Source organism: Podarcis muralis, chromosome 13, assembly GCF_964188315.1.
Source record: "Podarcis muralis chromosome 13, rPodMur119.hap1.1, whole genome shotgun sequence".
In the NCBI taxonomy this organism is placed as follows: domain Eukaryota; kingdom Metazoa; phylum Chordata; class Lepidosauria; order Squamata; family Lacertidae; genus Podarcis; species Podarcis muralis.
In genome coordinates, this window is record NC_135667.1 from 25,043,813 (window position 1) to 25,061,676 (window position 17,864).

General features: G+C 40.7%; 4 protein-coding genes across 4 annotated transcripts; 1 reads left to right on the plus strand and 3 right to left on the minus strand.

Moving 5' to 3' along the window:
* Positions 1-305: 305 nt before the first annotated feature.
* Positions 306-1,298, minus strand: LOC114583010 (olfactory receptor 14I1-like). The gene has a single exon (XM_028704354.2). It carries the CDS (start codon positions 1,296-1,298, stop codon positions 306-308), a length of 993 nt encoding a protein of 330 aa, XP_028560187.2.
* Positions 1,299-4,632: 3,334 nt separating this feature from the next.
* On the minus strand, positions 4,633-5,634 carry LOC114583009 (olfactory receptor 6E1-like). The gene has a single exon (XM_028704353.2). The coding sequence runs from the start codon at positions 5,632-5,634 to the stop codon at positions 4,633-4,635; it is 1,002 nt and encodes a 333-aa protein (XP_028560186.2).
* Positions 5,635-9,914: 4,280 nt separating this feature from the next.
* LOC114583008 (olfactory receptor 6M1-like) lies at positions 9,915-10,859 on the minus strand. Its single transcript, XM_028704352.2, has one exon. The coding sequence runs from the start codon at positions 10,857-10,859 to the stop codon at positions 9,915-9,917; it is 945 nt and encodes a 314-aa protein (XP_028560185.2).
* A 4,899-nt stretch (positions 10,860-15,758) lies between these two features.
* Positions 15,759-16,709, plus strand: LOC114583007 (olfactory receptor 4D9-like). Its single transcript, XM_077918227.1, has one exon. The coding sequence runs from the start codon at positions 15,759-15,761 to the stop codon at positions 16,707-16,709; it is 951 nt and encodes a 316-aa protein (XP_077774353.1).
* The last annotated feature ends 1,155 nt before the right edge of the window (positions 16,710-17,864 follow it).

Genomic DNA, 17,864 nt, shown 5'->3' on the forward strand with positions numbered 1-17,864 from the left:
CATGGGAGCTGACTAGCCCCCCATACTGATGCGTCACATGATGGCGCTGGGCGGAGGCAGGATGCATGGAGGGTGATCTGTGCCCTTTGTTCATCTCAGTCCCCGCCTGGCTCCTGGGTGAGGGCAGGGGCACTCGGAGGGCCCCCGGTGGTGGCGGAGGATGGTTGCCCCCTCAATATTGCAGGGCTCAGCCCCCTGCCCACCAATATTGAGGGGGCCAAAGCCCCTTCCAGTCCCTATATGTGGCGCCCCTGCTTCAAATCATCTTGTGTACTATGTGCCAGTCAGAAACTTCCATATCTGACTCAGGGAGTAGATGTTCCTGTTTGCATATTATGCCACAGACCTATACAGCCACATTTTCCTTTGGTATGCTTTTTCCAGGATCTGCCATAGATTTTCCACAACACTGCTTTGATCTCCTTGTTTCTCATGCTATAAATTATTGGATTCATCAGTGGGGGAAGGACACAGTAAGCCATGGCAACTGAACTGTCCAGACCCGCCAGGGAGTTGGAAGTTGGTTTTAGGTTGGCGAAGATGCCAGTGAAAAGAAATAAGGAGACAACGCTGAGATGAGGAATGCAAGTAGAGAAGGCTTTGTCTCTACTCTGTGCCGAAGGAATTCTGAACACTGTTTTGAAGATCTCCACATAGGACACAACTATGAAACTGAAGCAGCCGAGTCCTAGACATGCACTCAAGCCCAGAGCCACAGCTTCAACAAGGTACAAGTCAGAGCAGGAGAGCTTAAGTAGTTGAGGTATCTCACAGAAGAACTGATTGATGGTGTTGGAACAAAAAGGAACAGCGAAGGTTGCTCCAGTGTGTAATGTTGCATAAAGGAGACCACTGATCCATGTACTAGTCACCATTTGGATGCAGGCTTCCTTATTCACTACTGTTTCATAATGCAATGGGTCACAAATGGCAACATACCGGTCATACGCCATGACTGTGAGGAGGAAAAAGTCGGATGCCATGAAGAAAAAGAGAAAGAAGACTTGAGCAATGCACTCAGAATAAGATATCAACCTGGTATTCATGAGACAGTTAGCCATGGCTTTTAGTATTGTGACTGAGATGTACCCAAGGTCCATAACAGACAAATTTGCCAGGAAGAAGTACATGGGATTGTGAAGATGGGGATCTGTGACCACAGCCACAAGGATGAGGATGTTCCCTAGCAATGCTGCCATATAGATCAGTAGAAAGATCACAAAATATACAAGCTGTATCTCCCGAACGTCAGAGAAACCCAAGAGGAGGAATTCCGTAATGGTGCTTTCATTGGACATTTTGTCCTTAATACATTTTGCCCTACAAAAAAACAGGCAGCATAACCAAAGTTAGTAAGGCAGAATTCTCTTTTTGTTACTCATATACCCCCCCCCCTTAAAAAGGCTACTTTTGATCTGGGGGGAAGAAAATGTCATAATTTTGACATGGGTGTTGCCCCCCACCCCCTATTTCCTCCCCATTAACAATAACTGAACGGATTTAAAGTTTTAAGGGGGGAGAGAGATAAGTTTTATCATCTCTTAATACCAGAGAACAGCATAGTGCTGCCCGCTCTCCCCATACCAAGCTTATCCAATATACCCGTCTCTCAAATCATTAGAACTACAATAGAAGTTAAATTCTTTGAATCTTATGGCACACACATAGTGCTCAGTGAAGAGCAGTTTATCATGTCGTGGTAGTATTGATTGGGGATGGACACATTAGATTACAAAGTCCTACTTTTCCTTCCCCAGACACAGATAACTGCTATCAATTCTGATCACATATTTGGAGTAGGAGGCAGGGGTCTAGGAACTGTGTGAATCAAATGGCAACATTCATCCTGTCCTCGCATGGAAATAAAATTCAGTGCCCCATCCCCCACCCCCACCCCTCTATTTTAATAGAGATGGAAAGAAATGTCAAGAAAAATACATGAACTATTTTGATTGTGAGAGCGAAAGGCACTCATTGGTTAAGTGCAGGCAGGAACAAGGAAGGCAAGAATTATGAACTGCTTAATTTTTACCTTTCAGTTGGATGACATGAGGTTGCAAAATATGAATAGGTGCTGAACAGGTTGAGGGAACATTCAGGTTAACCCCGATGATACGCCATGTGTTCAATTTGCCCTACTGAAATCCTCAGAAGCTCACTTCTCCCCCAACAGAGCCTGTTAATAAATGCATTGCAGCCTACAGATGGCATCATACATTGTTTCTGTGGTCCCAAGAGTGCAAAAGACATTGGGAAAGAGACTACCAAACTTATTCTCAGTAGAACTGGAGGCTCTCAGGTAGTCTCTAAAGCTCATCAGGAGGGAATACGTGAAATATTGTGTGTGTTTCAAAAGGATCAGAAACTTGAAAGTAATAGTTAATGCAGATTCAGGTTGTGAAGTCAGAATTTTGGAAATTAATTCTTCTCATTTACTTGCCTGTATATTTACTTCTATTGATACATGTGCATACTGCACAAAATACTAGAACATCACCATTCCCTGCATCAGGATGTCAGCATGCCCTCTCTATATGACCCCAGTTCAATTTCATAAAAAGGTGCGATGAAACAGCCATATCATAATGATACGTGGCATTCTCCAGTTGTGTAAAAACTTACATAGCCCAAATAGTACCAAACAGGCACAGTAGGGAGATATCTGCATCCCTGGGTTTGTAGTTTGTGAGAGAGTGTGTGAGTTTTGTAAAAGAGACAGGGAGGGAGAGAAATTGGTACCAAATGCTGCCTGACTGTTGCAGGAAGAGCAGTGGCGTAGCGTGGGTTGTCAGCACCCGGGGCAAGGCAAGTAATTTGCGCCCCCTAACCCGTGGATTTGCGCCCCCTAACCTGTGGATTTGCGCCCCCTAACCCATGGATTTGCCCTAACCCCAGATGTTGCGCCCGGTGCGGCCGGCCCCCCCTGCACCCCCCACGCTACGCCACTGAGGAAGAGTAGAAAACCAGAACACTGGAGGGGATTGAATGGATATCCTGGAATAGGGCAAGGACATGACTTGCTGGAACCATAATAGAAGCATTACACACACACACACACACACACACACACACACACACACACACTGTGTGTGTGAATCCCATTTATTTGTGACTGATTCTCTACAACAGAGAATTGTGTAACCACCAAAAACTGAATTGTTGCTTAAGTTTTCAAACGTAACAATGACCGCTCCCCGCTTAAAACAGGGGGCGCCCTTTGCATGGACACGTGCAGCCCCTAGATCTGGAGCGGCTCCAACAGCATAGGCTTGGCCTTGCTTTCCCTCAGGTGGGATACCTGGAGGTCTCCGCCTACCTCAGTCAGTTGTCCAATCCCACCTGGGGGAAGCGTTGCCAAGGAGACCAGGGCAGGTAGGGGAGGGATTACCTGCCCACACAATAGAGGGAGGATCTTACCTGGGAATCCTCACTTGGCTCCAGAGCTTCTCCCACCCTACCCACCCTCAGTTAATGTCTTATTTTGCAGGTTAACTTTTCTTCACAGGTTTTGCAGGTTAACTTTTCTTCACAGGTATGCGGGCGCTGCTACGTTAAGGTCGCTGTTAAAGGGCCGGAAAGGAATTTCCCTGCATTGGCAGGTTTTGCCTTTCCCGTAGCAAAACGTCACAACTTTGGCGGTATCAGGCCTTGGGCGGAATCCTTTAGTCCATCTTCCTCTTTGCAGTGGCGATACCAGGGTTCCCCGTTAATGGGGTTTCTGAAGGGAGGCTTTGACCGTACGCCGAAAGGTCGTCATTGCTCTCCCCTGCGGCGGCGGCGTAACGGGGGCGGCTATCTCTGCTTGAACATATGTTCTCCAGAGCTGGCCCATCCCCCCCCCACACACACACTGGATAACCCTGATGCTCCCTAGGTCCCCGGCTGGGGACTGGGGAGGGAGAACGCCCAATGCCTGAGCCAAGGTCTACCCACATTTGAAATTTAATAAAGTTGTGGCCAATTTAATCCCATAGCATGTTGTCTTGAGTCGTTATTCCACATGACGGGGGGACCGCGCAGGATCTGGGGACTCCGCCTGTCCACGCAATTAAAGTTTATCACAATTAGCTTCATGAAATTCACAGCTGGATACAGTGTGATAAAAATGTTTGTTGGAAAATTATAGTTAACGAAGAAATTTAAATCGTAAAATTGATGTCTCTCAGAAATGCAATTGCATAACTGTCATTAACCAAGTAAAACATTTTATATTGAGGTTACATTTTCTTTATCTGAGACTCACACAATAGAGTTTTCAGGTCATTCTCAGCCTCATCATTATCAAAATTATTAATAACAGCTATATGCCCCTTTTCACAGGAACTCAGAAAGTAAAAAAAGTGGATTATAGTGTTACTGTTTTCAAACCCACTCTCTGAGGTAGCTGAGACTGTAAGACAGTATCTGTTCAAAGACTGTCCTGTGAGATTCATCACTGAGTAAATTTTTTAATGAATATCGCCTCACTGAAAGCCAGAAGCTCCACCACACCACATTTGTTAGAGATTTCGAACAGTAACAAAGAATAGATGTTTCCCAGGAAAATGATCTACACATCTAGAAAATTCAGCTGAACCATTTCCCCACCCTTGTAGATGTGTGTACACCTTCCCACCAACCTCCCCACCTTTATCAACTTCCATTATTTAATACTACACAGTGCATAGGTCCATTTTCCTGTTTCAGAAATCTGAGCTTAATTAAGGGGGAAGTCTTTCTCCTGGCAAGATGTTTCAGGGCCTCCTTGACTTTCTTGTTTCTCAGACTATAAATGAAAGGGTTCAGCAATGGAGTTACCACTATGTTCAGTATGCTGACTACCTTGTTCAGGTCTAAAGAGTGATTTTTTTGTGGCTGAACATACATGAAAATGCAACTCCCATAGTAGAGTGTCACCACAATTAGATGAGAAGTACACGTAGAGAATGCTTTCTGTCGTCCTTTGGCTGCAGGGATCCTAAGCACTGTTCCAATGATGAAGATATAGGACAAACTTGTCACCAGTAATGAGCCCAGAAGCAGCAAAGCTGCACTTACAAAATCAATCATTTCAATTTTCCTTACATCAAAACAGGCCAGCTTGAGTAAGGGGTCAACATCACAAAAGAAATGTTTAATGACATTGGGTCCACAAAATGGCAGCTGGCCTATCAGGATTGTAGGTGGTAAGACTGCAAAGAAGCCCCACATCCAGGAGGCAGCAATAAGCTGGAGGCAAAGGCGCATGGTCATGATGGCTGCATATCTCAGTGGGTTGCAAATGGCAAGATAGCGGTCAAACGACATGACAGCCAAAAGGAAGAACTCACTGGAACCTGCTGAGAAGAAAATGTAGGCTTGCAAGATACAACTATGGACGGAGATGGATTTTCTCTGACTCATGAAGTTGACTAGCATTTTGGGGATAACTGTGGTGGTGTAGAGAGCCTCCAAAATAGACAAGTTGGCAATGAACATGTACATTGGGCTATGAAGGCTGTTCTCACAGCACACCAAGGTAATAATGATAAAGTTGCCTACCATAGCAACAGTGTAGGTGATGAAGAATAAAGTGAAGAGTACTGGTTCATCCACCTTAGTATCAGAGAAACCTAAGAGGATGAATTCAGTTACAATCGTTGTCTGGTTCCTCATTGTGATGTGCTGCTGAAACAGTCACTTGAGGAAATGGAGAGATGGGTAGCAGCTGGGCAGTCAAATTCTTTTTCCACTCTGAAATTTTAGATAAGATAAGACAGGCATGAAAACTGAGTTTGAGAAGCATGGAAGAGTCCATATGGCATTCCCAGTCGGACCATGCATGGAGAAATCAATTATGCTTGTTTAAACTAAGGGAAAGGAGGGAAGAGAAAAGTATTGAAAGAACCAAAACTGGAATTCTATGTTTCATGAATGCAAAACATTTGCCCTCTATCAAATTAAACAATAGAAATGTGCAATAAGGCCAATATTTCATTTTTAAACATAAATAAATAAAATAAAACACTTTAGAGAGTGTTAAACATGTTTATCACCCATTAATTTCAAATGCAAGACATGTGAGTAATTCCCTAAATGTTCCAGTTTAAAATCAATGGTACTGAAAAGCACTAATTGATAACCTGACTCTTATTATTTAATTCATCCAACATGCCCCCAGCTTCTGTTTTAAACTCTTACCGTTGGAATATTTTAATAAAATAAATACACATATTATTATCTCAGTATGTTTCACTTCTTCTACCAGTAGTGACACTGCTGGAATGAATTTTAGAACAAAACAAAGAGAATGAGGAAGCAGAGGAAAAAAGTGGATGGAACATAAACAGTGATGGCAAGAGAAGCAGAAGAGAAAATAGAACCATTCCCACCTCTCTCAGGTCTTCAGCAATAAGCCTTTATCTCTTTTCTCTACAGATGTAACTTGCACTCATAGGGTGCCAATGAAACCCCAATCTTCATTATCGGTTTCCCCTTCTTATTTTCATTGATATGTTTGTCAAAATAAAAGGTAATTCATGAAGCATAGTCTAATTAAGCTACAATTTTTTCTGCCTTGCCTCTTTCAGAGAGCTGCACGGATAAAACCGAAAACAAACATATATTTCCAAATTGCCAAAATTAAGCAATGGGTCCATCCTCAGCAATATTAATGTTTTTTTCAAGCTTCCTTCAGGTTTTCATTATCTTGGATTCTTACCACCCCCACAGGAGAGAACTGGCTGAACATAGGTGTGTGAGAGAGCAGTTAATACTGTTTTAAAAGTTTCAGTGTAAATATTAGGTGAATGAAGAAGGCAGCAGCCTAGAACATTATAGTCCTTTATCCTTTTCTTCATGATAGAGACCAAATGAACACAGTGTTGTTTACTACAGGATATGTGGAAACAGTTATTCATCAAAGGGTAAGTATGTATCCCCAAGGAACAAATTATATCAGGCCTACCAATATATCCCTGAACCAGTTCCAAAGCACTTATTTGCAGACATTTAAAATACAGAATGAATAATGAAATATTTTGTTTCTCTGATCACTGAATCTTCCACTGCTACAATAGGTGTATTCACACACAGAATTCAATGAGTTTAGAATTTGTGTATATAACAGGTGAGCTGTACACCTGTACAATTATTCACATGTAATGTTTAATGAGTGTTGAGTCTATATACATATTTACAAAAACTCCGTAGGGAGACAATTTGTGCCTTGGTTCAATGTAATATGTGAACAAGCCTATTGTCATCTGGCATGTTTCATTGGATTTGTGTTGGGTGTTGAACCTTTGTGGAGTTATCTACAAAATGTCTTCTAGATTCACATTTGTGTGAATCTGAATGTCTCTCATCAGGTGAAACATTTGAGGAATTTTGAGGAAAGCAAAAAAAAAAAAAAGTATTTCATTACCGCTAATGAGATTTCTTGCGGTAGATGACATAAACTACACTTTGTGGTTGAATATGGCAGTTTAAGGACACTTTCCCAGACTTATTCAAAGCGGTTAGCAAAGAGATAAAACAATAGGATCATGAAAAAAACTAGAGCCATTCTTTGAAACATGCAAAGGTTAAAATACTAAAATAGTTTAAAATCGCCTCAGTTTCCTAATCATCTAGGTAGACTTGTCTGAACTAAAATGTTTTTAGCTGGCACAAAAAATAGTACAGTGAAAGCAGCTGCTTGATCTCAATAGGCAGGGAGTTCCATAGTGTAGGCACTGCTACACTAAATGATCAAGTTTTTTCTGGCACTTGTAGTAGTGCTGATTTTGCCAATCAAATTGGTTCAGTGGGCACATGTGGGGTAAGGCAATCTCACAAGCAAACTGGTCCCACATTATTTATGGCTTTATATACTGATAGTAACAGCTTGAACTTGGACCAATAGCAAATTGTCAGCCAGTGCAGATCTCTGAGCACATGGTCCCCACTTCTGTCAGAAATCGTGCTGCAGCATTCTGCGATAACTGCAGCTTCCAGATCTAATGTTATGCATAGAATATTAAAATTAATGACCTGTTAAAATCAATGGACATGACTAACGTATGTCCATTAATTCCAATAGGTCTACTCTCAGTAGAATTTAATACGCTACACCCCTTACTGAGGATAGTGTACGTAGAAGTGACAATATTCTAGTGTTTCTAAATGCCTCTGAAAAAGCATTTAAGAACTTTAACAAGTTTAAAAACTCTTACGTTATTTTTTCCAGGCCAATAAATGCAAGGCGAGGAACTGTGATGGGAAAAGTTACTAACAGACATCTTGGCAAGCAACTGTGCACAGAGCACACAATTCTAAATTTTAGAGTGCATTCTACCACACCACTTATTTGAGAAGTTAACTGTTTTGTTATACTGCAATAGATGCAGTATATCTCAGGGCTGCTGTATTATACGTTCCTCATGCCTTGACTTTGTACCAGGGATGGACAGTCTAATCCATATCAGTTATCCATACCCATGTGCAGAATGTTCTTACCGGGCAACCTTGCCTAGTGCTACCACTGATATCTGATCAGCACCAAGCAGTCATTTTTGTTCTCTCAGGCATTTGGGTGCTGACATGGACATAGTGCTGTTTCTCGAAGCCATTTTAGGGGACATTCTATCAGTTTATGTAGTAATTATCATGTTTATGGGATGAACTGTGTACTTATTGAATAATCACTTTTAATGTGATAATGTGCAGTGATAAGACTCCACTTCCAATATCAAGGGTTATCAAGGATTCCTATCAAAAATGTACACTGTACTTCACATCTTCAAAAATGTACACTGTACTTCCATTTGCAAGCCTGAATGCTTGTACAGGGCTATGTACCAGCTGAAGTCCCGCAGAGTGTTTCACAAGCAAATTTCCTTTAGAAAAGCTGGTTATGGAGCCTCACTCCCCAAACTGCCCCCTCCCTTCAATAGGTGGATCAAGGAGAGGAAGGACACTTGAGGAGCACTCACACACCCAGCAAAGGATTGCTCACTGCATAACAGTTGTAATCCTGCAGGATATAGATGACACTCTGAAATTGGATTTCCTCACTCACCCACCCCAGGATCAACAGCTGTGTAGGGGAAAGGACAATCTTTCAGATTCTGAGTGAGGCTTTGCCAATGGCTTTCCTAAAAGAAAGCTTCTTGTGAAGCATGGCACATCCACACCAGACTGAATGCTCAATTGTTGGGTCAATCCTGGGGTGGGAGTTGAGGTTGGAAACCACAAAACTAGAAGGGATGTAATGGAGTACCCTGGAATGGGATATGTCTGACTAGCTGGCTGGCACCTTAAACAGAAACATTCCACACCAAAATATTTTGCTGCAGATTCCATTTAATAGAGACAAATGACTGTCTCTCTACAACAGAGTACTAGTTGACTATGCAAAAGAAAATTGTGGCTTAATTCTTCAACGTTTGCAATTAGAAATCGTCATAAATAACTTCAAGTATTTCACAACTGGCTTCAGCATGACCAAAAAATTCCCCAGAAAATATTTGTGGAATATATTGCTGCTGGAGATCTATAAATTCAAATATAAAGTACCAGTCAAAACATTAAACAAAACTCAGAAATGCAACTATATAATTGTAATTAGCCAAGTGAAACAGTTTCTTTGAGGATTTATTTTCCACATCTAACACTCACAGAATAATTTTCAGGTTTGTTGTAATATATATTATTAATAACAATGATATTGGTTTTCTGCTGCTTTCCAAAGGAGCTCAGGAAACCACAAAATTGTGAGAATGTGTGACCCTGGGTGAGAATGTTCAATCTGGTCTTCTCAGTAAAAACTACAAACTCAACCCCACCCACTACTAAAAGTTTTAAAGCTGTAATAAAGTGTTTTTTTTTTGTGTTTTTTTACCAATAGTCCCCATTTACTTTCATTGTTAATTAACACTACATAGTGTAGGGAAACTTTCCCCTGTTTCCAGGACTCAGCAATTAATTAAAGGGAAAATCTTTCTTCTGGTTAAATGTCGCAGGGCCTCTTTCACTTTCTTGTTTCTCAGACTATAAATGAAAGGATTCAGTAATGGAGTTATCACTGTGTTCAGTATGCTGGCTACCTTGTTGAGGTCCAATGAGTGGTTTTTTTGTGGCTGAACATAAATGAAAATAGAACTCCCATAGAACAGTGTCACCACAATTAGGTGAGAGGCACATGTAGAGAATGCTTTCTGTCGTCCTTTTGCTGAGGGGATCCTAAGCACTGTTCCAATAATGGATATATAGGACACACTCGTCAACAGTAATGAGCCTAGGAGGAGCAAAGCTGAATTGACAAAATTAATCATTTCAATTTTCCTTACATCAGAGCTGGCCAGCTTGAGAATTGGGTCAACATCACAAAAGAAATGGTTGATAGAATTGGGTCCACAAAATGGCAGCTGGCTTACCAGGATTGTAGGTGGTAGGACTGCAAAGAAGCCCCACATCCAGGAGGCAGCAATAAGCAGGAGGCAAAGTCTCAAGGTCATGATGGCTGTATATCTCAATGGGTTGCAAATGGCAAGATAGCGGTCGAATGACATGACAGCCAGAAGGAAGAACTCACTGGAACCTGCTGAGAAATAGATGTAGACCTGCAAAATGCAACTATGGAAGGCGATAGATTTTCTCTGACTCATGAAGTTGACTAGCATTTTGGGGATAACCGCGGTGGTGTACAGAGTCTCTAAAAATGACAGGTTAGCAATAAACATGTACATTGGGCTGTGAAGAGTCCTCTCACACCACACCAAGGCAATAATGATAAAGTTGCCTACCAAAGCAAAAACATAGCTGATGAAGAATAAAGTGAAGAGTACAAGTTCAACCCTTTTAGTTCCAGCGAATCCTAATAGGATGAATTCAGTCACATTCCTTGTCTGGTTCCTCATTGTAATGTGCAGCTGAAAGAGTCACTTGGGATAGTGGAGGTACAGGTATTGGTCATACCAATTCTTCTTCTGCTGTGATAATTCTGGATTATGTAAGAAAGGTATAGAAACCATGAGCCAGAGAAGGACAAAACTTCCCACATGCCTGTTTCTGTGAGATAATGCATGGAGCTATACATGAGAAACATCAGCTGTTTTTGTTTAAATCAAGGGAAGAAATGGACCATGAGAAATTGAAAAAAATACAAGATATTAGGACTGAAATACTACTTTTCATAGATTGAAAACTAAGCCCTTTCTTGTACTAAACTGAATAAATGATGAAATAAAGAAAAGTTTCATTAAAAAACTTTTTAAAAGCTTTATAGACAATAAAAATGTTTATCTCCTACAAATTTCAAAAGGGGGAAGCATAAGCAACCTCCTAAATAAGTTTGAAACTAGTACACACAAGTTCTTACCTTCAAGCTTAATATTTAATTTAACTGTTTGAAATTGTTACTGTTGAAATATTTTAATAAATAATGAACCATATCTGATGCTGCTGCTTTGGCAGCACTGCAGACTTCCCCAATGCCACAGAACCTTCCCCTCCTCTCCTCTGTAGTGTCTCCTGCATTCTCGATATCTGCTCCAGAGAGGAGGAAGACCAGTTGGAGCAGATTAAAGAATACATAGAGAAGACAGGAATGAAAGTTGAGTTGTTCAAATTGAAGCATTACTCAAAACTCTATATTTAGGTATATTGTTATGGAACAGGCTCCCCTCCCCAGCTTGAGGTTTTTTGTTTTTTGTTTTACTTCTTTTGGCAGTATAGTGGTACCTTGGGTTAAAGACACTTCAGGTTACAGACTCCACTAACCCAGAAATAGTACCTTGGGTTAAGAACTTTGCTTCAGGATGAGAACAGAAATCATGCTCCGGCGGTGTAGCAGCAGCAGGAAGCCCCATTAGCTAAAGTGGTGCTTCAGGTTAAGAAAAGTTTCAGATTAAGAACGGACCTTCGGAACAAATTAAGTTCTTAACCCAAGGTACCACTGTACTTAATACCCTTTTAATTTTTTAAAAGTTGCAGTTTAAATATTATAAGAATTAAGCAGCCACAAACCTGTGTCATGCCCCACTCTTCTTTTCTTAATGATAGAGACTGAACTAGTACAACTCTGTTTCCTACAGAATATATGGAAAAAAATTGTTCATCATTCAGCAGGTATGCATCCCAAAGGATCAAACTATGGCAACACTTTCCTGAGTCAATTCCAAAGCACCTTTATGCAGAACTTTAAGAGTTCTCTGACCTCAGATTCAATGTCCTAACATAAAGTATAATGCTCCTCCCATCGCTAAAAATCAGGCTGATCTCACATTACATTTAATGTGTGTAGAACATAAGAATTTGAGTTATGCACTTGTTCTGTTATTCTCATGTAATGCTTATTGAGTGCAGAGCATGTCCTCCTGTGTAGACAATTGTTGAGCCATATAAATCAACAAGGGCACACTCTTAAACACAATGCGGTATAGAGACAACCTGTCCACAAGCCTATTGTCATGTGGGGTAGTATTGGGTGTTGCCCTTTGGCTGGGTAACCTCCAATATGACCCCTTTTGTAGAATTTGGATGTCTCTCCTCAGGTGAAACATGTGAGGAACTTTGAGAAAAGCTCCAGGTATTTCATTGCAACCAACAGATGTGCCAACTCTAGGGGGCCAATGTGTCTCCAGCTCCCTCAATCTTTATTGGAAAGGGCACCTCAATGTTGAGGGGATCAGACACAGTGCACATGCATGACGTCACAGGTGTTGCACATTGCGTCATAGTTTCCAGAACACTCAACCTACTCCAGATGTTGTGATGTCCTGCATGCTGCTTGTGTGACACCACACGTGTGTGATGCACAACGTGTGTGATGTCACATACATGCAGTGTGTTTTAGGCCCCCTCAATCTTGCGGGCAACCTGGAACCTCTGACAAATAATCTGATTCCCTGAAGAGAGATTACACAGCCCACAATGTAGTGGTGGAATAGTGTAGTTTTTTCTTCCAAGCCCCTACAAGTGCAATGACACTCCATTGGGGTCAGGGAAGCACCCAACACTCCTCTATGGGATTGCCTAGTGTTGACCACTGGGAGGGTGCAAGCCAAGCTACCAGGGTGTCACTGGGCAGCTAGGGGAAGAGATTCCAGAGTGGCAGAGGCTCTAACCTGAGTTTAGTACATGGCTCAGGCCCCTTATGGGGGCCCTTATTCTATGCTGATCAAGCCCACTCCATTTCCTCCAAATTATACAGAACTTCAGAAACTCCTAACAATATTAAGCCTTTTTTTTTAACTTAGGGAAAGGCAAAAAACAGTAACAATTAATGAAGGCCAAGAATTTGAAGCTCAGTGCAAAGAAAGAGACACTGTTTGGAGGGGGTTCCTCAGTTTGTTTTGGTAGGGTACATCCTTTTCTGTATGGGGTCACCCTCCCCCTGAAGTTGCAGTTGTGCTCCTTACAGGTACACCTGGATCAATTACTGTCCTTAGATGCACAAATGGCATCTGTTTTGTGGAGTGCTTTCTGGATGGACATAGATTGACTTCAATGTTCTGTACTCTGATAAACCCTAGGCTAGATTACAGCAGCTGCATTATACACGAAACTGCCTTTAAACTTAAGAGTATATGAAGCATGTGCTGGATAAGGCCAAAGTCCTATTTGTCTAACATTTTGTTCTCCCAGTGGCCAAGCAGATGCCCATGGGAAGCTCACAAGCAGAAACTGAGCACAGAGCACTCCCTGGTCTGTGATTCCCAGCCAAAGGCATATAGTCTCTGATAGTGAAGACCATTGACAGTGTAGACGCTGCAGCTAGTGCATAATAAAGCAGGTGGATTTACTTTCTTTTTCTTTTTTCTTCAAATCACTTTTGAAAGAGCTGGCAGATTTCTAAACAGAGAAGCTGCATCAAACTCCTCAAAAGTCACGACACACCCTTGTTGCAAGCTACCTAACACTGTATGTGACCAACTAGCACAAACACAATGCATACCCTGATACACTTTCAGCAAGAAAAGAATGAAATGAGAATCAAATTTGGAGAAGCAATCATGTAATTGGTCCACTGATGCAGTTTCCTTACATAATGATACCTCTGAAATCTTTCTAGGAAGAGCTAAAGCAGTTGCAGTTGAAGACCCAAGAGATGTTATGGTCTCTTGCTAAAATAAATTTAGGCAACAGCTTCAGAGACCACTTGGGGAAGCCAGAGTTGACTGCATTTTCTCACAGAAGTAGGCTAATTTTCTCTCCTGCTTATTACAGTACCAGTGATCACATCAAAGCTGTAAGTACATTAGATTTTCAAAGGTCTTGGTGAAGTAGAATCTCAGATCTTGGATACATCAGGTATTTATGGTGCACTTATTTAATTTCATTTAACATGTATCAATTCAAGAGTTTCAGCCTTGCTTCTCACACAATGTTATGGCAACTAAAGTGAAGCATTTTATTTTAATGGCAGATTTCAGGTATTCCCATTGACGTTATGGGACTTCAATTTGCTTCCTTCAGACTGGATTTTCTCTCTCTCTCTCTCTCTCTCTCTCTCTCTCTCTCTCTCTCTCTCATCTAGCTAGCTAGCTATCATCTTAATTCTGCTACTTAAACACATTTAGTGTGAAAGCCACAGAAAGTCCTGTGAGATTGGGCAATGGCTTTTAGATTCAATAATTCATTAAAAATGATTGGACAAACAATGAGTGCAGGTCAACATACCAATTGAAACATCTAGGTACAGATGCATTGTACTGCTAAATAATACATTGAGGGACATAACATATAGGATGAACAGCAAATTTTCATATGTGTTGAATATATTTTTGTTTTGTTTTGGGGAAAACTAGGCTTGTCTGCTGCATAATTGCCTTCCAAAGAAGGTACATATCCTTCTCTAAAAGGTATTGGACCACTTCTAATTGCTTCTTTGTTGAATTCTTTGTTGTTGTTCTAAATAGTCACATCTTAATGGACACAATCCCACTGACTCCAGTGTCAACACAGAAAAGCAAAGTGGGAGAGCTGCTGTGCAGCCCCTTAAATGGAATCCATCTGTCTCTTCTATAACTCAAGAAACATGGTGGTGGTGGTGGTTAATTTATTCCCCACCCATCTGGCTTGGTTTTGCCAGTCACTCTGGGCGGCTCCCAGCAGAACAGTAAAAACAATATTATAATAAGGATTTTTGTTATATATCAGCCTATTCCTAATAATGAAGAGCAGGGAGGTGGGGAGGTGAAGAGAGATACATAGATGTGCAGATTAGAAGAACAGCATGGAAAGCAGAGTGTGATTAAAATGGAAGCAAAAGTATAGAAGTTATCATTTGATAGATGTAATCTGCATATGGTTGGAAACTATTGAGCCCAACTTACCCCCTCAGTGTTTTTATTATTGACATGAATGTTGCTGGACAGCAGGTAATATTAGCCTTCTTATGGATGAGAATTTTTTTTAATACTTTTTAGCATGATGGTAGTAAATTCTTTCTGCAGAGTTTCTGGCATTCAGAGTAGACAATATTAAACTTGATGGATAAACATAAGATCACAGGAGGGCATAAGAAGGCACTGCTGAATCAGGCTCATGGCCAGTCAAGCCCAGTATTCTGCTTTCCAGTCACAGCAGACAAGCAGGTGCCTACAGGAAGTCCCAAAGCAGGACACAGATAAGATTTTTTAGGACCAAATTTAAGTTCCTGAAATTTTTCACGAGGTAAAGTGACCAAAAATAGAATCACCCATACGCTTTGAACATTGCGAAGAAATAAAGTGATAACCAAATGAAAATGTGGATAAAATGAAATTAAAAAAATATTATTTCCTCCCTCCAGATATTTGTCACAAGTCTTCAGAATGGCAGTGGATAACTTCACAAGCAGAGTTACAGAATTTGTATTAGTAGGAATGTCACAAAATTCAGAATTTGAACAGTTTTTATTTTTTCTGTTCCTGACAGTTTATATAGCTACTTGGTTAGGGAATGTCACCATTATAATCACTGTAATATCAGACCACCATCTCCACATGCCCTTATATTTTTTACTGGCCAACTTGGCTTTTCTGGATGTTAGTGAATCTACAGTAACTGCACCTAAATTGCTGCAAGTGCTCTTTTCCCAGAACAAAACCATCTCTTTCCATGGATGTTTGACACAGATTTTCTTTTTTCACTTCATTGGGGGTACAGTCGTTTTCTCTCTTGCAATGATGGCAGTTGATCGATATCTAGCTATTCACAAGCCATTGCAGTACATGATCATCATGAACAAGAAAACCTGCTTTGGGATCATTTTGTGTGCATGGCTAGGTGGCTCCATTCACTCCATGGTCCAGGTAGCACTGATCCTGCAGTTACCATTCTGTGGTCCCAACATATTGGATAATTTCTACTGCGATGTTCCACAGGTGGTCAAATTGGCCTGCACAGACATCTATACCGTTGAACTACTTATGGTCTCCAACAATGGACTTGTTGTGACAGGAACCTTCATTGCTTTGCTCATTTCATACAGCATCATCTTGTTCAAGATACGAAATCACGTCTCAGAAGGGAAGCACAAAGCTCTTTCAACATGTGCAGCCCAGATCACAGTAGTGAGTTTACACTTCATCCCATGTATCTATATTTATGACCAGCCCTTCAAGAAATTTACAGCGGATAAGGTGGTCTCCATTCTCTACACAGTTATCAGCCCAGTGCTGAATCCAATCATTTACACATTAAGAAATACAGAGATGAAAAATGCTATAAGGAGGCTAGTGAGGAAAGTGCTGAGGTTTTATCAGAAAGATTCAAAACTGTAAATGTTATTTAAATGTATATTGATTCTTATTTAAGCATCCTTATATATTGCTTTAAACTTACTTAGTGATGAAATTACCAAAAAATTAAAAATATTATATTATATTATTAGTTTCTGCCAAATGCCCAGGAAAAGAGAACTGCATTTACCTGGTACTGAAATGATGAGAAGTGGGGTTTTCTGCGGAAAGCATTCTTTTTTAAAAATGAGATATGACTACAAAAAGGGCCTGTTCTCTTGTCACCACCTTCTGGACCTACCTCAACAGTGGCACAAAGAGAAGCGTTTCTCATGATGATGTCACAGTCCAAGTAGTTTTACATAGGGAAAGTCGGTGCTTGGGGTCCTGGGCCACATAAGGCTTTTAATATCTAAACACCTCAAATTTGGCATGGAAACAAATGGGCTGCCAGTGTATATTCAGGCTGTAAACTATATTTACGGTTAAGGACATAATGAGTTGGATTTATGTAGTAGTAGTAGTAGTAGCAGCAGCAGCAGCAGCAGCAGCAGCAGCAGCAATAATAATAATAATAATAATAATAATAATAATAATAATAATAATAATAATTTTTATTTATATCCTGCCCTCCCTGGCCAGGACCGGGCTCAGGGCGGCTAACATCAGAGTATATAATACATTAAAACATAATGTAGGCCATTTCAGGAAGTTAAAATTAGTTGAATGAGTAGTTCTAATAACAAAAATGAAATTCAGAATGCCCGAAGGTGCAGCTTCAGGGTTGAGAGCAATAAAACAAGAAAGACTCACTGTGTTCTGTATAAGAATGAATGCATGGGTACTCATCTAAAGTACTGATCTGCCCCCTGTCACTATAGCAGTGTTAGTGTTGATATTTTATTCTGTTTTTAGTTTATTGCTGATTTTATTTTTTAAAATGTTTTCAATAGTTGTTTTTAACCCCTTTTACTGTTGATGTTGTTTTTTATTTTCTTCATAAACTGCTTTTTACAACCAAGTGGTGCATAAATTTGTCCCCATGAAAGAGGCAGAGTGCCATGGGGTCATGTGGGCCTTCAAAAGGCTACTCAGCTGTAAGCCTCAAAGGATAGCATGATCTAATGGGGCTATAGTCAAGGTATTGCTCTTTGACCTTTACTCCTGACCATTAGGTCCAGTCGTGACCAACTCTAG

Bases quoted from the DNA above. Each gene is read 5' to 3' on its own strand.
- LOC114583007 (XM_077918227.1), top strand. From the start codon at position 15,759: ATGGCAGTGGATAACTTCACAAGCAGAGTTACAGAATTTGTATTAGTA.
- LOC114583009 (XM_028704353.2), bottom strand. From the start codon at position 5,634: ATGAGGAACCAGACAACGATTGTAACTGAATTCATCCTCTTAGGTTTC.
- LOC114583008 (XM_028704352.2), bottom strand. From the start codon at position 10,859: ATGAGGAACCAGACAAGGAATGTGACTGAATTCATCCTATTAGGATTC.
- LOC114583010 (XM_028704354.2), bottom strand. From the start codon at position 1,298: ATGTCCAATGAAAGCACCATTACGGAATTCCTCCTCTTGGGTTTCTCT.